We start from the raw sequence: 21,605 nt of genomic DNA, 5'->3' as shown, positions 1-21,605 counted from the left end.
AATAAATCCTGTTAGTGTCCTTAGTCATTACCATGGTTGCACACAATAGGATACTTGTGTTGAACTTACAAAACTCATGATATGTCATGCTCTGGCATCAGTTAAGGAGTTGGTACCTACCCATCAACCCCCCCAAACACTGGTCACATCACTAGCAGATCTTTATTCTTACAGGTTATAGTGTAGTATGGAAGGGATGGCTCTTAACTCTTATAATTTTTTTGTTGTTGTGAGGAAGATCAGCCCTGAGCTAACATCCATGCTAACCCTCCTCTCTTTGCTGAGGAAGACCAGCTCTGAGCTAACATCTATTGCCAGTCTTCCTCCTTTTTTTTTTTCCCCCCAAAGCCCCAGTAGATAGTTGTATGTCATAGTTGCACATCCTTCTAGTTGCTGTATGTGGGATGCGGCCTTAGCATGGCCGGAGAAGCGGTGCATGGGTGCGCGCCTGGGATCCAAACCCGGGCCGCCAGTAGCAGAGCGTACGCACTTAACTGCTAAGCCACGGGGCCGGCCCCTTAACTCTTATATTTTGATCATTTAGTGGCTCAGATGAATCTGACTTGATTGCATTTAATAATAGTGTCTTTCTAAGTAAAGAAAGCCTCTTGTCAGCATGCTTATCCAATTGCTCTAACCTCTTTCCTAGAATCAAATGATTCAAGAGGCAAGGACTGTTGCTTCATCATTTCACCTTTCAACAGAAGCATATGTTACCATTCTTAAATAGAGGGGATCACTCCTAAGGATCTTCACCAAATGCAACTCATGTCACCAATAGTGTTTTTATGATCTTACCCACTATCGGGCTGGAAAATGATGGAAAAAGCAGACTATAGACAAGTAATGAAATTTAAAAGGTAACTTAAAATGCATGTTCATGCTCTAAAATAGAAATGAGTTTGAAAATTGTCCCTTGACTATGAAAACTGCCCCTAAGAGGTGACTGCTAATAAATTAATCTAGACCATCACAAACAAGTCAGCATTAGAAATCACAGACTCGGCTAGCAGAAGTGTGTGTGTATGTGGGTGTATTTTAAGTTATTTCCAGCAGATTTTTTTGCAGACATAGTGGAGAAAGCCACCTGGGTAACTGAGAAGACAATGTGAATCAGAACCATTGTCAATGATGCTGTTGTCTGGGACAGGATATGTACTTGTTTGGGGTTTGTTTCCCATGGTCCAGGATATAAAAACTCTGGACGTAAGGTAAAGCAGAGTTTCACAAGAAATAAAAAGGCAGGGATGGGCCAGAAAATTATTTTAAGGTACCTTTAAATATTGAGTCCCAGAGGCAGAAAGGTCATCTACCCAACCACTGGCACATTTTAAACACCATAAAGACTTTTAGGTTAAAACCCCAGTTGACAGCAAAGGGATTTTTTTTGTTGTATCGGAGATGAGGAGAGCATCTTAAACAGAATTCTGTGACTTAAACTTCACTTAAATTTCCCTTTGAGCTTAAAACTGGCATAATTTTGATACCAAACTAAGTTTGAATAACAAATACGTACTACAGAACTAGCTAACTGGCAATTTTTTTTTTCCAAAATAGAATCCCAAACCCAAAACAACTTATTTCAGGGATGCAGGTAACAGAAAAATAGTCAAATAAAACAATGGTTCCTGAATTTAAAGGAAGGATGCCCACTTCTCTCTCTCAAGAGGCAGATGGTCAGCTGAAAAATAAAAACATTGTATCAGTAGAACACTCCAAATAAAAAAGCAGCCATCTCTGTTCATGCAATATCAAATGTTAAAAAAAAATCCCAAACTCAAAAGCAACCCATAAAAGTAACAAAAGGAAGGAAAATGTGGCCCAGATCTTATGACCTGATTGATGGTTGAGGGTCCAGATGGGGTTGTTCAGAATGTCGCTCATGGGACAGAGAGGTCTGGAGTTAACATGAGATCAAATTTGTGGACCCTGGAGGTGGTGGCCACCTCAGATTAGGGTATATACTCTCTTCAGTCCGTGAGTTCTTGGATCAGCAGCTTCAAGAACATGACAGCTAAGCAAGAGAATCCCAACATATGGCTACCTTGGGTCTTGGCCCAAGTTCTCTGTTGCACTCAATTTCCTTTTAAGTAGTAGTATTAAGTGTTACTGTTTTTGGTAGTGATAAGTCACTTTAGTAACCACTATGGGCAGTGGTTTGTAAACAGACATCAACAAGTACAAACAGCAGTGCAATATTTGACCCAGACTTTAAAAGAATAGGAGGCGATGGTGGAAATGAGGTAACTCTTCCCCAACACGTGTGAACAGACAGCTCCTGCTCTTCTAATGCTCTATGTCCATTAGGAGAGAGTAGGGCTTGTCAACAGGATGGTTACATAAAGAAGAAGCTACAGAAGAGAAAAAAGAAAGGTTCAGATTCAAATTTGATTCTTAAAGGCTTAAAAAAGGAAAAAAAATAGGAGCTTCTCTACAACAAACTGAGAGAACAGCAATGTGTCAGTTAAGGGATGACTCCTTGAGCACAGTGGTGGGGGCGGGGGGTGGCAATGCAGCAGCAGCAGTGTTGGCACCAGAGGCTGGGGAAAAGGAGGATGCCTCAGCTGGGCCAAGGGACAGAGGGGCGCCAGGGGACACTAATCAGGGCAGAAGGGGATAGGAATGGGGGAGAAATGGTGGCAGAGATGGTATGTATGTGAAGTACATGATACCACGTGGCAAGTATCTTGGAGAAGTTGGTGCTACCCAGATGGTAGCATCTGAAGTCCACCAGACAAGGTAGGAAAATGGGACCCGTATTTCATCTATCCAGTAATAATAAGCATGTGTACATATGCATAGCAAACAGTGACTAAAAAGAACTCACAAAAGGGCACACAATGTTTGGGTAAAAATATATTTTCCCCCACTTTATGTCTTGGCACTAGTGATATATGCATAGATTACCTGTCCACCACTCTCCTACCTTAACAGACACCAGATTACCAAGCAGGTTTTTTGCTAAGTGATTACTTTCATACTTGAAAAAATGATATGCTTCACATCAGTACAATTATTTTAGTTTTTAAAAAAAGACACGTGTCTAACATGCAGCTTACATATATGACAATTCTGCATTAACACTGAAAGTAGATTACATAACAGTTTTAGAAACACACTGGTTATTTTCAAACAGCAAAATGACAACGATCTACAACTACAGTTTAAGGCATATCAGCATATTTTAAAATTAAGAAATAGACAAAGTTCTAATGCTGTTCACAGCTTCATTTTCAATTTATTTAAAAAATTCCCTTCATACCTACATACAATCTAGACATTGTAGGTCATAATTTCCACTAAAGAGTCACCACATACGTATCCTATCAATGGAACCAAGACTTCTGGAAGCTGAGACTTGACAATTTCAGACACTTGCAAATGGCAAAGCAAAGGGATCTGAATGGACAGTTTTGGTAGGACCACACAGAGACAGTATGACATGGGTTGGTAATAGCTGAAAAACCTAATTCAAGTTTGTATGTGAAACACTTATGGATATGCCAAGGAAGTGAGGAAACCAAGTCTATTCGTTTGAGGTGTACAAGCTATAAAGAGTAAGTGTTATTGCTGGTGAGATTACAAAGCAGAGAAGGAAGATAATAAGTAACTTGTGCCCAGTGTCATGTTAAATGTTCCCCTGGTTGAGATGCTCTTTCTGGACAAAACCTTGACCAATTAATAAAGAGCCTAAGCTGAGAAAACACAGTCTCTGAATTGCCAATAAATTCTCATAAATGTTTTTCCATCACATCCTACCACATATACAACTGTTATGGGTATCTACAAAGTTGAGAAGAAGCAAGAAGTTGGTGATTATGGTTGAACAAAAGATGTGGGGAAAGGCCAGCTAGAGCTCTCTGGCAAAAAAAAGAGGTGATTTGCTGCTAGCAGTTAGCACGAGGGAGAGACCATTAAACCAAGATCACCCAAAAATTAAGCAGTCATAAAGGCAGCCTCGCACAAAAAATATTTTCCTCTTGATTTTCTCCAGTGGAAAGTAATAGTTTCTCATTCTAGCTTTATTTACATAGTCAGAACCAAGGACCCTCTGTAATACCCACGATGCTGTGTAGAACACAGACTGGGATTAGTAATTTCTGACTTCCATATCAATATCAAGGAAAAGTTGAATTTATGTGTTTCTTGTGAAAAAGATATAAAGGTGGCCATTTAAAATATATCTAGCTTTTTTTTTTAAAACAAAGGCTACTCAAACCATTACCTCCCTACGCCCCTCCAAAAAGAAAAAAAAAAATCCATTTATCCCATTTGCTTCTCTAATTTTAAAAAGTCAGAAAGATCTCAAAGGTTTCTTACTACCATACTTACATGCAAAGGCGAAAGCACATCCAATTAGATTTGAGGGTATCATTTATTCCGTGCAGAGCCAAGGACTACTGTGAAAAAAGGCACAGATACAGAAAGAAGAGAAGGGCAGCAATAACAAACCAAACAGTGCTGGGGGCAGGGGTAGAAAAAAGTTCAGAAGCAACACATTGAAAAAAAAAGGCTTCTATATGTTTCTTTTGACTTTTTATTCCCTGACTCCATATGATTTCTTTTGCTGTGAAAAATTTAATGGGAAGAAAAAAAAAAAAATCAATCCAATCAATCAATGATCTTGGAATCAAAAAGTCAGCTGAATGCCTTTCACAGCTAGGCTCACTTTAAAAAGGCTTTAGTGATGCATTAAAAATGATCATTTTAAAGCAATGCAGTTTTAGAATTTAAAAGTGTATTTTCTATTACAAGGCACAAAAATGCTCACACAAGCAGTGGTTGGAACAAGCAGACAACACAAGTATTCAAGCTTTTGTCTGGTGCACAGTGTATGAGCAAATTCAGCCCATGGTTAGCATCAGCATGCCATCTAATATTCGGCTGCTCCATAGCTAGCTTCAGACTAATATTGAAAAAACAAAAACATTGGTCCAGTAGCTCCTAAACCTGTCTTTATACCACTACTGCTGCTTCTTGTTTGCAGTTTCTATCCCAGCTTAGAATGGGCTTCAATGAAATTGATTTCTTACTTTGTCTAAGTAAGCTTAAATCAGTTCATGGAAGACCACTCACTCCTCCTTTCCCCTAAGAGTATGGCTGAGGAAGAAAAGAAGGAAAAAAATAAATCTTTACTGGAATAACTAGAGACTTATTAATTAAAAAAAAAAAAAAAAAGGTGTGTGTGTGTGTCAGGGGAGGTACAGTGCCTCCTACCCTATTAATGTCTGACTAGTGAAGGTCAGAAGGAAAATGCAGAGGCGAAGTACTGCGTTCATGAGAAATGTTATTCTTTTAAGTAAGAAACAGGAGACCACAGAGTTAGAGAGAAAGCGGGGGGATCTTGTTAGTAGAGGGAAAAATTCAAGAAGATGAAAGGATAAGCTAACAAAGAAATAGTACAGAAAAGAGATTAAATATGCCCTTTTCTATACAAATTGGCGTGTAATCTGTGTCCTGGCGTATGGGTTAGTCCTAGTCCTCGTTGAGGGGGTGATAGGCCTTAGACATGAAGAGCAGGTGGGAGCAAGTCATGGTGAGGGAAATGTGAGGAAATTCCTTCAAGACACCTAAATTTGAAAGACCAACTGTTCTATTTCTTCCTCCCTTTACTGCCAAATATGGAAAGGAGATTATGCAAGGACACTGGATGTGAAGCTGAATTTCTCCTTTCTTGACTCATGGGTTTGTGTTATGTTCCTTCCCGTTTCTACCTTAAATTGACAAAGTCCCCTCAAATTTGTGCTACAGGTGATACAGAGTTTATAACAAAATTTCTAGTTAAGTATTTCTTAAAATTTTCTCCTCATGATTATTGAAAAACATTATTAGAAGTACTGATATCCTAGAATCAGTCATTAGGCCCTCACGCTCAGCCCATGGAGAGCATAGGTGTGCTTATGAAAGACTGCTTATTCTAAGTAGTAAGTAGGTTGTGGAAAGCCCATCATCCTTAGTAGAAGATTCTTCTACTAAGCAATGTTGCATGATCCAACCTTTGAGATGGCTATCTGAGAGGATCAAGGTTGCCCGGATAAAAGTGAACATAATCATAGTTTTCCTATTACAGTCCAACTTGGCCGGGATTTGAGAGACAGAGGTTCAGATACATTTTTAAAGTCATAAGAGAGGAGACGGTCAGTCTGAACAGACCCGCAACCCAGGCCAAATAATGTTATCATAATAATGAAAAATCCATGCAAGTGTAAAAGTCATATAAAGCTTACCCCCCATTCTGCCTACGGACAAAGCTACCTTGGTTGGGAGCAGGTGTGGAGAAGAGACAGCGTGAGTTCAGGGCTTTTGCCATCATGGAGATGCATAATAAAGAAAAGCAAGTTGTTGTCAGGCTATTCAGGTTTATAGTTCAGCCGCTGAGGCGGTGAGGACTTTTCCTGTCAGGCGTACATGTAGCAATTTACCCTCTTTCCCTCAGTCCAAAGCAACACACAAGTCACAGGCATGCTTCCTGCTGCCGCTCTGAACAGGCATAAAAGGCAAATCATTTACTTTTCAGAAACAAAGTCCAGCTGCACATAGATTTGCTGTTATTCCCTTGTTCTATGATTTTCCACTACCCAACAACATTCAGCAAAATGAGTTAATAGTTATTGGTGTCTGGGGAAGGGTAAAAAAATAAAAATAAAAGGACACAAATGACAGAGATACAATACTACTGCAAAAGCAGGTGAATGCGGACCATCCTTGGCTTGCCAGGCTTTATGTGAAGCTTGCACTGCAAGTTAAAAAACAAAACAAAAAAGTTAGAAATAATAATAAATAAAAAAGAAAGGAAAATTAGGAGCGCCAGCACCAGCATTCGGTGATGGTGAATGCTCATGCAATGATTATGGAATTGACAGAAATTAAAACCAAAAATTTGAGTAAGCTATTCTATGTGACAAGCAAAAGCAAAATTTTAATACTGAATTAAAGAACACGTGGTTAGTTTCCATTTGCATGTAATTTAGAATTCACGAGTGACTTCTTGAAACCACTACATGTTCTAGTGGAAGGATTTACTGTTCAATTTTCATTTTCTCAATTAACACAAAACCATTCTCTATTAGATTTGGGCATCACATCGGTACTGAATGGGAGCTGCATCTTCCATTTCTGAGCTGCTGGAGTCAGAGAATAAATATACAATAAATGTTTTTGAACAATTAACTTGGAAATTAGAATATAGTGGATGGTGGACATGCTATTAATCTACTTGGGAAGGAAAAAAAGACAATCATTATATGGTTACAGCTACAGCAACGCCAGGAGCCTTCCCCCTCTTTTAGGTACAAAGCAATGCCAAACCCAAGGTCGACATGTCCTAATTTTAGGCAAGTCCAAAACATGCAACTTCATTCCTTAGCAAGAATCAAATTTAAAAAAAAAAAAAAAAGATGAGTGGATGGTTGTGTCAACTGTAGTTATTAGATGCCAGTATAGTTTTAAAATGATGGATTTTCAAACTTGCTTTTGGGATGGATGCATCCTGCTGGCAATGGTGCAAAGTTTTCAGAAAAGATGAACACTGTCCACTGAACAACTTACCCTCGGCAGTCCCACCACTGTGGTGTTTGTGGTGTAGCCGCAAACAAGGAAAGTGACTTGGTGGCCAGAGATGGCAGGAGGTAGGGTCCAGCTAATGGCAGTGCCAGGGTTAGTTCTACTTTGTAATCTTAGCAAATGTTATATGCTCTCATGCCACTACAGGTCAAGGAGAAGTATAAAGCCTTACCTACGTTAAAAAGGGAGCGTGTCATTAGAATAGAAAAAACAGAATTTAAAACTATTAGAAAAACTAAATTAAGCTCTGAGGTGGAAGCACAGCATGTGCATAAATAAGCATCTTCCCACAACAAAGCCAGCTCCTAAGTGGCACGTATGGCGACTCCAGCATCTCCTCCAGCTCCACGAGGCGCAAAGAATCTCCACATATTTTCAAAGTGCTACTCTGGTTACCCTGGTTACTGTCTTTCTGTGGTCCTCTCTAACCAAAACTCTCCACTGGCAGGAAGGGGAGTGATTTTTTTTTTACTTTTACACTTCACTGTACAGCACTGGCAGTTGCTTTCACTGTTCAAATGGGAAAGTGTGGCAAAGGGTAAGAACCCAGAAGAAGTTACCAAAAAATTACGTGCCACGGTCAGGCACAAAACCTGGTAACTACTGTGCACCAAATTAAGTCTAATTTCATTCATAATAAATGAGAATGTATAAATAAGGCTAAAGTAGAATTCACACATACTTCACATAAACGTGAAAAGCATTATACATTGCTAAGGCCCAAGGCTGGGAAGAAAATAACCTAAAATGTTCAAAAGGGCAAGGAAAAACCTCCCTACACTGGGAAGTCTGTTACTAGAAAGACTTTTTTTAATGTAGGCACAGCATTGATCAGCTCTTGGAATTTTTATTGCTTAAAGGCACAAGCAGTATACATGAATATCCTTGGAACACTGCTGGTCTTCTATAAATAATTTTAGTTCTAAAACATGTACCTTTATGCACTTTAGCACTTCAGGGTAAGAAAAACTTGACTTTGGGTTTCCTAAGCTGTGAATCAGCAGCTTTTTCTGTTTCATTCATGCCTATAGATATAGACACACACACACACACACACACACACACACACACACACACACACACACCCTGTTTTTATCTGGGGTTAGTCTGGATCAACAAGGGTATGATGTCAAATGGCTTTCATTTTGTCTTCACTGAAAGAGTCACTGTAATCACCAAATCTCTGCATGGAGAACGTCACCATTAGTGACCGATGCTCTCCCAAGACACGTAGCTACAAAGGGCTTTCTTAAACTGGATTATAATCTAGGCAGTTGTTACTCAGAATCAATCCAGTATAAATAGTGTCCTTTGATCACTTAGGTTTGTATCAATCCCATTAAAATCACACCTCACCTACACCAACTACTTTCTATTGCTTAGAAAATGTGCTTGCTCCCTTGCTCTCTTGACACATTTTCTGCTGCCTCAGAGCTTGGAAAGTCAAAGCTTGTAAAGTATAGTTTAAAACTCCCTGTGTATGTCACTGTAGCAGTGCATTTTGATTTCTACCACAGGCAACATAACAAGGTTCCTCAGGGGCGAGTCTGCATGTTCACCAAGACTAAGTGAACGCCACCATCGTCTCACTCCCCTATGACGGGTCTCAATTACTGTGCAGACTCAATCCTATCTGCTGGATTTTTTAAGAATGTAATTCTTTGCCTACTCAAGTACCAACATTTTTATTGTTTACTTAGTTGTCAGTTTTTTCCCTAGAACCTTAGCATCTAAGGATGAAGAGCAGGAGTCCTGAAACACATGCTGAGTTGCCTTATTGCTGCCTTAAGAGCAGCACGTGTTCAATGGACAAAGGAGGGCGGCATTGGTGGGTTCGCCATCCAGCCACCACACAGGTTTTCCTCAAAGGAATCTTCCTGACCACTGTGCTTACTGTCAACCAAGAGCAACTGTCTTAAAACTACACTCTCCAATCTTTAATGTGATTTGACATGAGCTTCAAATCACAGGAGAATTTTAAGGAAGGCCCAAATCTCCCACTGGATTCAGGCGGCTGCTACTGGAGGATCATAGGAAGTGAACAACTCAAAAGCAGAACCTGACCCTTTGGCACGTTAAATCAAGGCCATATTTAAAAATGTTTTTTGTGTGGGTATAGGTGTGTCCTGAGGGTTGGTGGGGATGTCTTAACTGCATGGGCATTCTGATCCCATTTTCACAATAAAACCATTCATCATCTTGTTGAATTTAGAGGAAAACTAGTGGCCACTAGCAGTTCTTCTAAATCTTTCATTTGGGGAACAAGACTTTCAATGACTGGCTTATCAAGCCTTACAACACAGAATAGAAAAATAATTTTAACAATCATAATGTTAGGATGCTCTTTATCAGAGTCATGAGGATTGTCTCCAGAGAGAAGTGAAGAGAAATAAACTGTCTTCTCGAGAGTCCTAGTGTTGGTGCAGAAGATGCTACCGGAGAACACGTTACTCCAGTCCTGATTGCTTGATCGTGTGGTCAAGTTTTATAAATTAATGTTTGTGTACCCTTTAGAAATACTTTAAAAACCTTTATCATCTTCCCTGCACTGTAAAGAAAATACTTGCTTTCATATTTCTGGTAATAGACCAGTTTCCAGTCTGTAAATGGGAAAAGTAGAGACATGCAAGAGGAGTAAATTGTTCGAGGGCCCGGTACAGGGGGAGACACCTGCTTACTTTTTCTTATCCTTGTCCTTCTTGCTTTGCTGGGCCCCAGACTGCTGGGCCTGAGACTGTAGTAACTGAGCTGCTGCCTTCTTCTTCTGGAAATTGTTCACTTCCTCCTCCAGCTCCTTCTTCTTGTCTTCCACTTTCTTCTTCTCTTCTTGGTGTGTCCGCTTTAGGAGGTCAAACTTCTCGTGAAGCTGGAGAGAAAAAGAGGAGGACAGGCTTGGAGAAGGGAATGAAAAGTTTACTGGTGAGAGGTTATTGGGATCTGTTCAAAAGCAAAACGTCTCATATTGCCACACGCACTTAAATTACATCAGTGAAGTACCGCCTGGTGCTCCTGGAGGAGGCAGGCTGAGATGGCAAAAAGCATCCCTTGGAGCTGTACACTCCTTTGAAACTTAGACCCCTTGGGACTAAAGAGAATCCTTGTACAGTTTTTCTGATAATAAAATACATATTCATTGTAAAAAGTATCAAGAAGAAAATAAAAATTATCCATGCTCCTAATAAGAAATGCACCCTAATGGTAAGAGTAGGTCTTTACTTCTGGTCCTTTTTTGAAATGTATAACGTACATTTACTTAGAGACACATGCAGTGACTACACTATTCAAACAATAAGAATATGTTCTGAAATTTCTGGCCTTTGACAAATTAAATTTAAAAAATTATCACAATGCAGAAACAAAAACTGGAAGGGAGGGAGGGAGGAAGGAAACAATTCTTACTGGATAATTCTAGATTTTTACCCAGCACCCACTTGGTCCTTAAAGCCAACAGCAAATAAGGCTCAACTTTCCCTTCTCTGCAGCAAAACTATGTTGAATGCTTAGCTATTTAAGTAACCTCTAAATTTCAGTAGTCTTTATGAAGATAAATTAAATGGGGATGATGAGATTATTTACACAATTTCATTTGGAAATGTACTGAGCTATAGGTCAGGCACTTGAGATACTCATCATCCTACTATCAGAGGCAAACATTACTCACACACACACTCTCTCTCTCATTGGGATGAGTGCCATAGCAGAAATCCATGTGAACTTCTAGGAAGCAGTTCATTTGGCCTGGGCGTGGGGAATGAGAGGGAGTCAGAGGGACCCTGGGACAGGGAGAGCATGCCCACAGAGGGGCCAGCAACAGCACAGACATGGGTGTGGAGACCATCATACATCAGATAGTGCTAGAGGCCCCACCACTGTTTAGCTCAGAGTTGGCTGATAGACCAAGATAATAATAAAAGTCACAGAATTATGTTTCATGACTTGTAAACTGAGGAAATACAGAGCCACAAAAAACATGAGATCAGGTCTGGAGATCTAAGACCTAGTTTTAGTTTCAGCTTTGCTATTAACTTGGGTATGTGACTGCATAAATCGCTTAACCTGTATGACCCTCAGTTTTATCATCCGTAAAATGGGGAGAGGAATATCTGACCTACTTTCCCTACCAGGTTAGTATGCCACTCACATGACAAAATATATGCAGAAAGTACTTAGAACAGCATGGAGTCCTATACAATGTCAAGTATTAATAAAACACCTCACTGTCTCTCTCCCTTGAAGGAGGACAGATGGCTTACCTCCTTCTCTGCCTCTTTAAGTTCAGCTTCTTTCTCTTTCACTCTCATAACAAACATTTGTCTCATCTCTTCTTCTTTCTTCTGAAGTTCTCCCAGAAATTCATTCCTTTTTGCTTCGTATGTCTCCTGAAGACTATTCAAAAGCCACAAACCAAGGACAGTATCGTGAAGTTGCAATAAATAATAAGAAATTTCACTTCATATAATTTCTACCTATCCACTTCCAAAAAAGAGATAAGGCTGCCACTTACCATATTAAAAGACACATAAAATGGCACCATCTTCTTTTTCATTATGCGGCAATTATAAAGACAAGTGCATCAAGAACCAGAGATGAGTCAGTGAGGCAAGGCAACACTAAAGGTATGTCTCTTACTGGCCAAGCTTTATCCTACATACACTCATACAGGGAAAGCCTGGACTGGGCTGGCCGGTATCTTCCAGATCAGCAAATAAGATATGGTTTAGAGTTTTAGAAGATGGAGGTAGGATGGTGTAGGGAGAGAAATGCAATAGGCATTAGAGTCAGGCAAATCAGGGTTTGGATTCTGGCCACAGCAACTGACTGACTGATCTTGGGAAGGGCACAGCCTCTAAGCCTCAGTGCTCTCTGTTTAACACATGGATACAGCAGCACTTACCTTCTAGGGATATCATTACGGAAATTAAATGGGGGCAACGTGAGTAGAGCATTCAACATACCGTCAGGACGTAACAAATATGACATCCCCCCACTCATCTCCCTCCAGTTCCCAGTTTAGAAAACAGACTCAGTGAACCATCTAAAGAGACAATAGTATATCTAAAGATATTATAGAAAATTGCTACTTTTCAAGTTATACAGCAGGGAGGAGTTTTATTTTTATTTTAAACCCCATCCTCCTCCTAACTGTCTACAGAACTTAGAGCCCAATATTTTAAATCAAATGCCAGACTCGGCTTTATCTCTAAGTTATAACAAATGTATTTACCGAAAAATCGCCTTTGGTAACACAACTTAAGAAAAAGCACACCCACACACATACAAACAGAGAAATATTTGCTGATGTTTTATAAGGTGCTATGTCTATTTCCTCTCAGTAGTTTTCCTAGAACAAGAGTTGTTACCGTAACACAAGTCTGCAGGATTATCCACCTTTACCCATGGACCAAATTCACCCAAAGCACTGACTCCAAACTGGATAGCACCTGAGGATGACCCCAGGCACCAGGCAGAGATACCTGCTGGCATTTACCCTTGTCCTTTTATTTTTATTTATTTATTTTTCCTGAGGAAGATTCGCCCTGAGCTAACATCTGTTGTCAATCTTCCTCTTTTTAACTGAGGAAGATTCACCCTGAGCAAACATCTGTTGCCAATCCTCCTCTATATTTGTGTGTGAGCCGCCACCACAGCATGGCCACTGATAAATGAGTGGTGTAGGTCCGCACTCAGGGAACCAAACCCGGGCCACCAAAGTGGAGAGTGCCGAACTTAAGTACTAGGCCACTGGGGCTGGCCCCACACTTGTCCTTTTAGAAGGAGAAAAAGGACATTCAGGTGGTGAGAGCACACGTGTGTAGTAGACATACAGAGGACTAAACAATTAGAAAATGTATTAATTAGGATTGTTTATACTTCTATATCAACACTTTTATTGGTTGATTAAAAATAAGTTCTCCTGCCCTCAAGAGTGTCAACACCTACCTGTTAATGAACAATTGTGTATTTTGAATTTCCAGGGGTATATTTAGCTTTCACATTATCTTATGAAACAAAAACAATTTTGGCCAATGTTAATGTTAGCTAATGTTAATAGCAATATCTGAACTTGAAATTCAAGATATATACCATGGAGATATAGAAATGCATTGATAACAGAACTATAAAATAATTCATGAATTTGATTTTGCTTGTTAGCTTCTAATAAACTCTGAGTCACCATTATCTGGGTCAGAATTGCCAAAGGCAGAAGATGACTTGTCCTTGCTATGAAATTTTGGGGGAAACTCAGTTTTTGTTGATTTTAGGATAACGAATACATCTCCCTCTTCTTTCTAACATGCAGTGGAGCACCTTTTATAGAAACACTACCCAATATGTGTTCCAGAGATCAGTGGTTTCAAGAGACCTTCAAAAGAGGGTTCCGAAGTTGAAGGAGTAAATGGGAGCACTGGGCACGACCTCCCTTTAGGAGAGTCTCAGTGCACAGCGGTTCCAACCCCGGCAGCACCCAAGGACCGCCTGGGCATGTTTTATTGGACTTTTCTAACAGTTTCCTAACTCCACTCCTGGAGATGCTGATGTAGGATGTCAGCCTGAGGCAAAATAATCTGTATTTTTTTAAATGCTTCCCAGGTGATTTGATGTAATTAGTTTGCCAACCACTGCTGTCTTAAATGCTCTAAGAAGTCCTTAGTAAAAGAACCTGTTTAAGTTGATTAACTTAGAGCATTTAAGACAGCAGTGGTTTACTCACGGCAAGTCACCCACAGAGAGAATGTACTTTGGATAATGCTACCCAGAATACTGAGAACTCTCAAGATGACTCTGCCTGATCCAGTCCCAGCCACAACCTAGCTTATGCTCCAGTTTCTGGAGATATATTTTCAAACTACAGGTCAGGACCCAATTAGGGTCTTAACCATATGTTAAAAGAAAAAGTTTAATAGGAGAGAAAATACCAGAGTGCAATGCAAACCATAAGAGCAGGTATTACTTCATGAAATGTGTACACTGGATCATACCGAGACATATTTTATAGTGAAGGTTGCAGCCCAAAGTTGGAAAGGCCGTGTCCTAGAGAAAGACTAAGGAGCAAGGTTGCCCCTGGCCAGATGGCCTTAGCTAGGAGTCTGGTGGCAGTTTTGACAGCCTGTGCCAGAACAGGAAAATGGGCTCAACAAATACTACTTATTAGATCACTGTATCCTAGGATATGAACCAGCTTTTGAACTCTGACGTTGGAAATGATAACAACATATAAGAAAGAAATCGTAAGACCCTACTCCAAGGAGTCACAACTACAGTAAGTTACTTAGAAATAACTTAGAACAACCGCAGCTTTCACAGAATCCTATTCCCCAGGCACCTCTGCCGACTGAGCTGTAGATGAGACACCGGAAACTCTCCCTCGTGCTCCCAGTCAGTAAGAACCACTCGAGAAGGAACTGGTTCTGTATCATCCACTCACGGATACCTCAAGTGGTGACATCTTTTGCAATTTTTAGCTCTTCCAACTTAATTTTTAATTGTAGTTATTAACACCCTTTTCTAAGTGAGAAATGTGTAATTCTTTCATGAGGTTTTAGGTTGGTTTGAAAATGAGGATTTAATCTTCTCATTTTCTCTTAACAGCCCTCGGTAGAGGTAGGTTTTGCTCATGGAGGTCAAGGGAAGGGAGAATGGAGACAGAGATTTCAGTTCATCCTTCATTCTGGTAATCGACACAGCACAATTCTCTCCATGTTACAGTCTCCTGGAACCGCCTAGTGAAGGGCATGCCAGAGTACAACCCATCACTGGTGTGTATGCAGCGATTTACACAGGTGAATGCATTAATCCTTACAACAACCCAGTGAGGTAGGTATTATTATCACCTCCCATTTTATAGATGGAGAAACTTGGCACAGAGGTGTTTAGTGATCTGTCCAGGTGACACAACGAAGAAGTGACAGAGCTGGGATTTGCACCCAGGCCGCTTAGCTCAGATGGGAGCTCTACCCACTGCACCACATGGCTGGTGAACTGAGGCCTACATGCTCCTCAGAATGAAAGGATCTCACGGGCCTGAAAACTTTGTGATCTCTTGAGAGAATAGTGGTAACTGAGCACTTTGTGTGACCTGACAGGTAGAGTCAAGGAGAGGGGGGTATTCTGAGATGAGGAAGGAGCGGTTCAGACAGGGACTGTTGAGAAAAGGACAGTGGTGTCTCAGGAGAAAGAAGTGGAAATAAGATCAGTCCCTACTCGTGTCCTACATCCCCTCCCCTCTTCTACCCCAAATGCCAGCCAGAAAGGGGCTGAGGTCTGTGGGGAGGGGACCTGGTCCAGGGAAGGCATGGTGCTCTGGTTGGGCTGAAGCATGAGCTCCAAGACTGCAGGGCAGCAGGTGGGAAAGATGGGCATGAGGAAAAGCAGGTCGACACCTGGAGACATCTATGTAGACAGAGAGATGGATGGATGGATGGATGGATAGGTATATCTATAGATATATCTATAGATCTATCTATATCTATGTAGATAGATATAGATATACCTATATCTATATTCTGCCACAAGACGAGAAAGACACAACTCTGAATTTAGGCAGGTTTAAGGACACTAGGGTCAGACAGCTTTACTGTCTACAGTGTACTTCCAAGGCTTAAACACAGCCTGCTACTGTGCTCACCCAGCTCCTGGTTTTGTTTCATGCTGTGTAAAATATTCAGGTGATGGCTGCAACTTACTAGCCCTGGCATTAGAGGTCACTCTGTGCTTTATAAACACCTGGTATAAACACAAGTGGGGCCTCGAGGGCAAATGGTGGACACGGGGTGTTCAGAGGGAAGGTTGGACTGCACTGTTCACCCACACAGGGATCCTCTACTTTGAGAATATAAAAAACCTTAAGTCCTTCATTTCTATTCCTCCAAGCTCACCCTAAATTCATATGGAAAAAAAAATCTTCTAAGAACAACCAGGAATGATGACTTTAAAGACAAAATTCTGAGAATCACTCAAATCAGCCGTGGCTTTTGCTTTTCCTTAATTGTGCCATCCTTCAGGCAGGGTCCCCTCACAGAACTACTCCCCCAGCATGGGCTCAGGCTCACAGAAGCACTGGGGATGCGGGGAACTCCTCAAAGGAAAGGCTGAGCCCTTTGTAAAGTAGTGGTTTCCAAGAAAAAGAATACCAAGTTCATTTCACCTTCCTATTTGGCAAGACATATGATTCAAAGCCAACTTTTATGTTCCAAATGACCCTGCTTGCTCCAAGAGGGACACCTGCGGTTGAATGAGTAGATTTCTATGAGGAGAAACTATTTCCAGTGTTCTCAGTAACTGAGATGATAGAAGGTATTTTATTTTTAGAAGGTTTACTTTTCTATACTTATTTTCTTATACAGAGAAAAGAGTAAAGGCCTTGGTTTTATAATATATATTTCCCCCCTTTTCATCATTGAAAAGGAAACCTCAGTCCAGTAGAAATGGAATCAAATGCAAATGGAGAGGAGGAGACTCGTGCATAAAGCATGTTGTCGACAAGTCAGGAGGCCTCAACGACATCTGCCACCACCCTGAAGCCCCCTGAAGATAGGAAGGCCAGAGAATGGGCTGGACCCAGCTCTGCCAGGCCTTGCAGAAGCCATGCTGGACCTACACAACACTGTCTCCTCCTGGTGGGCAGTTGCCTTGGGCTTGCAGAAAGTATTTTAATTAAAATGCCAAAAACAGAGACAGCAGAGGAGGCTGCATGTCCGCAGCTACAGGAAATCCTCACCATCCCCGGGTTCCCAGGGAACCCGAGGAGCCCTGGTCGAGATGTGGAAGGTGGCTAAGAGGATGCAGGACAGACTCTTCAGATTCCACGGCTAAAAAGAACAGAGCTGTACTGAATGGCTCTTCACATTTGGGGAGGTAAATTACCTCTAACAAACTTAAGCAACAGCCATAGGCATCCTAACTTTTGCAGGCAGTTCTCAGGCTCCAAGTTATAATCTAGTCCAGGGGCAGCAAATTACAGCCTGAGAGCTAAATCTGGCCCCCACCTGTTTTTGTAACCAGTTTTATTGGAACGCAGCCACACTCATTAATTTATCTTATGGTCTCTGACTGCTTTCACACTACAAGGGCAGAATCAAGTAGTTGTGACGGAGACCACATGGCCCGCAGAGCCTAAAATATTTACTCACTGGCCCATTATAGAAAAAATTCTTTTACTAGGTCTGTCCCCTGATCTGGGCCAGCTGCTCATCTTACAGATGAAAAAACTGAGGCCCACAGAGGGTAAGGAGTTGAGTAGTAGCAGAGTCAAGACTTGGACCCAGACTCCTGACTCTTTGCCCAGTGCTCTTCAACACTGCCTGCATCTGACTGAGGGAGAGGGGCGAACGAGCTCAATTTCACCAAAGTTGCTTTTGTTCCATCTCCAGGCATCAAAAAAAAAAGAAAAAAAAACAAAAAAAACCTATGATAAAATAAAGATAGCCTCTCCCACACAAAACCCATTTTCATAGGTTTAATAATCATGGAGGAGGCTTGATTTTGTGGGGACTATTTTTTGGTCAATGCTTTTCAAGGTTCAATTAGCTAACCTTGCGTACACAGAAAGGCGTCCTATACCTTGCCTCAAGAAAGCCACGTTTCTCATCAACAAGATGCACCCCCTCCCCACCCCGGGCAGGAGTAAATGATGCACTCTTGGCTAGACGTTGATTCTTGGTCAGAAGCCCTTCGTCTGGGGTCTCCATTTGTTTTCCCCTTATACACACACGCTCCCTGAACTCCACAGTAGCAATATACCAGGAGACCAGTCCAGACTAAACTCTCTAAAGAAAATAAGTTGCCTCCCTCCCCAGCGGCAACTCCTACCCAGGGGGAAGGAATCCGCCTGCACTGTACACAGGCTGCCTCAGGCGCCACGGCCCGCCGGCTCCTAGACACCAGAGTGGGAGTTACAGGGTTAGCCACAAAACAGGAGGAAAACACTGAGCCCAGACACACCTCATGTTACTGCCACTCAAATCTCCATTAAGAAACTGTGTAGGCTCAGTCTGGACAAGGCAATCTTCTGCTGCACCAAGAGGTGGCGACCCTGGCCCAGCAGCCCCACCTTCCCTGCATCACTCACCAAGCCCCGCCCACCCGTGGGCTCTGACAGGGCCTGCGCCTTCGCCAGGCCGCTAATTCTACATTAATTCTACATATTCTCCCCTTCACATTTTGCCTCTTCATCTCCATCCATCAATGATGTGGGAAAATACATAATAAGTTTTCTACAAGTTATCCCCTTTCCTACTCCTTTGTTGTTTGAGTTGTACTGAACCACTGTAAGCCAGTAAGAGCACTTCCAAAAGTAAGAGCCAGGGGAAGTTAAACCTATTTGGCAAAAATGAACGAGACAAACTGTAATAAGCAGTGACACGTTTTGTAAACGCCTGGACCAGGTTCTGTGCCTCTGTGAGTATAATGGTTAAAAGCAGGAGTTCAGACTCAGCCCCATCAGTTCCTACTTGTAGAACCCTGGGCAGGTTTATACTTTCAGTGCCTTAGTGTCCTCATCTGTAAAATGAGGATGATAATAATGACATCAACTACATCGGTTACTTGAGATAATGCAAATAAAGTGCAATGCCTGGCAATATACACTATTCATCTGCCCCCAGCAGGTCCCTCCAACCTGATATCTCAATCCAACAAGCATTTCTGTGATGCAGCAACACACCCTCTCACCACTGTCTGGGAAACACCTGACGGCCAGGTGCCCTCATACCTGAAGGGCTTGCTGTCAGGGTCAGTGTCCTTGAACCCCATCTCCTCGAGCTTACAGCGCCGATACAATTCATAATGGCGGGTGTGAGTCTGTTCTCGCAAATCTTCCATGTTCACGCGGATCAGCATCTCCCGAAGTTTCACAAAATCACAATGGTTTTCATTCTCAACTGCAAGAGATGAGGAAAAAAAGGGGGGAGGAGGGCTATCAGCAACGACGTCACTGAAAATCTAAAGCTGCTGTTACCATCGCTCCTGAAATCTCTGAGGTGTCAAAGCCATCAGAAGATCCTTTACTGGACACACCTTACATTCCTAATGAAGACAAGATGTCTGACAACGTTGACCATAACGCTGACAACGAGAGTGATGCCGAGTGCCTGCTCAGTGCCGGGCACTGTGGGAGGAGCTTTACCAACATTGCCTGTACTCTTCATAACAGTTCTGCCCAGTAGACACTGTGACTCTTGCTTTGCAGATGCAGACACACGGCTTTGATCAGCAAGCTGATCTTCCAGATAGAGGTGGCAGAGTCTATATTCAAACACCAGGACATCTGGCTCCATAGCCAGGCCTATTTCTACTACTGCATGCTGTCTGCAACTCTACCAGGCAGTTTTTATATACCAATTCATTTAATTTTATCAATAACACTATGAAGAAAGTTTTCTTACTGTAGAAAAATAGGTAAGATTCATAAAAATTATAATTTTCCTAGGAGTCTCAAAGTTTCCTCTCACTTCTCACAGATTTATTGCCTTTATTCAGAACAAAGAAAAGGGAGGGCTGATGTATCTTAAACAATGAAGGAACCTTCTGTAGCCATCCTACTTCATCTGTGGCACTGGACATTCTCCTACAGAACACACAAGGTAAGAGAGTACCTGCCCATCAAAGTGACATACAGGAAGTGTCTTCAGGTTAGAGAGTGTGGTTATGTCCCACAGTGCCAAATATAGGTCAGATAGTCTCATAATTCTCGGATATTTTCTAAGATAACATTTAATTGGAAGACAATTTTTCCAGAGATAATGGAGAAACAGGTAACCTCTTGTTTGCAAGAATCGTTTTGTAGTTTTCTTACACTTTGCTGAGCAAACTGGTTTGAAAGTGGTTCAAACTCCTAGGGAACAATTCTTTTCTATCAGGACTTTATACTGAATTTCCCACACAAGCCAACATCCTTGAGGGGCTGCCTCATGGGCACCAGGGCTTTGCAGACACTTGTCTACCTACCTGGTCACGGTTTCTTTCCTCCTCACTCCCATGACTGCCAGGTATACAACTCGCTCCCACTGCCTGCCCACAGTTGAGGACCTCCCCAAACGCGGTGGAAGAGGAAGCAATGTGGATGGTCCCCACAGGGGTTAAATGTGGAGAATCCCGTCCCCAGGATATGCACATACCCTGCACCACACCCCACGGGTACTGCCTGGCCTTTGCCATCTTGTTGCCGATCTTCACCTCTTCGGTGCTGCCGACCACTGCAAATGGGAGATGGACCTGCCAAGCAACACAAGGACAGAGAGCAGTTACCTTGCCCAGCTCTAGCTAAGACTGGTTCTCCACCCGCCTCTATACTCTCCTCACTCTGCAGGCCTCTACTTAGTGGCAAGAGAAAACAGGGAGGGTGGAAGAGGCAGGAGACTCTGCAGTTCAGTGGGAGTGGCTTCATGTATCCTACCTGGCCTAAACCAAATACTGAATATTTGATATGAGCTCAATTCACGGGAAACTGCATGAATCTTTGCAACTCTACAGTAAGCTTTAGAGGCAGCTGTCCAACACAGTAGCCACTAATATATGTGGCTACTGAACAGTTGAAATGGGACTTGTGGGATAAGGAAACTGAATTTTTAATTTTATTTACTTTTAATTAATTTACATTTAAATTAAAAAATGGAAGCAGTGTAAAATATTTTTCCGGTAAATATAACTTTATTGTTTTGGTAGGACTGCATTTCACTCTGCTTCAAACTCAAATCTTCTAAAACAAGAAGAACCAGTTTTGTCAATGTGGATGCAAATATTAAAGGAAAATCATCTTTTTGGTACTTATTTCATGTTGAAAAACGTTCGACTATGACAGGAGTGACTTCGGTATGCATCCAAATTGAGATGTGCTGTAATTGTAAAACATACATTGGATTTCAAAGACTTACTATGAAAATATCTCAATAATTTTTATATTGATTACACATTGAAATGATAATATTTTGGATATATCGAGTTAAATAAGTTCTTGAAATGAATTTCATGTTTCTTTTCATTTTTTTTAATATGGCCACTAGAAAATTTTAAATTACTTCTGTGACTCATTATATTTCTATTGA

At 41.5% G+C, this 21,605-nt stretch overlaps 1 protein-coding gene across 3 annotated transcripts in view; it reads right to left on the bottom strand.

Annotated features, from left to right (window-relative positions):
- Nucleotides 1-1,256: 1,256 nt before the first annotated feature.
- The window catches only part of SEPTIN11 (septin 11), a 127,651-nt gene continuing 107,302 nt past the window's right edge, over nt 1,257-21,605 (bottom strand). For 2 of the 3 annotated variants that reach the window (XM_058547310.1, XM_058547313.1), the window contains exons 6-10: nt 20,679-20,775; nt 19,274-19,442; nt 11,817-11,949; nt 10,242-10,429; nt 2,842-6,736 (exon numbers count right to left, since the gene is read on the bottom strand). In XM_058547310.1, coding sequence (XP_058403293.1) covers nt 6,721-6,736; nt 10,242-10,429; nt 11,817-11,949; nt 19,274-19,442; nt 20,679-20,775 — 603 coding nt within the window. In that variant the 3' untranslated portion in view covers nt 2,842-6,720. Of the gene's footprint in view, nt 1,682-2,841; nt 6,737-10,241; nt 10,430-11,816; nt 11,950-19,273; nt 19,443-20,678; nt 20,776-21,605 lie in introns of those variants that run through there. The other variant, XM_058547312.1, reaches the window with a different exon arrangement.

The sequence above is a fragment of the Diceros bicornis genome, chromosome 8 (assembly GCF_020826845.1).
Source record: "Diceros bicornis minor isolate mBicDic1 chromosome 8, mDicBic1.mat.cur, whole genome shotgun sequence".
Taxonomy (NCBI): domain Eukaryota; kingdom Metazoa; phylum Chordata; class Mammalia; order Perissodactyla; family Rhinocerotidae; genus Diceros; species Diceros bicornis.
This window is presented reverse-complemented; position numbering and strand designations above follow the sequence as displayed.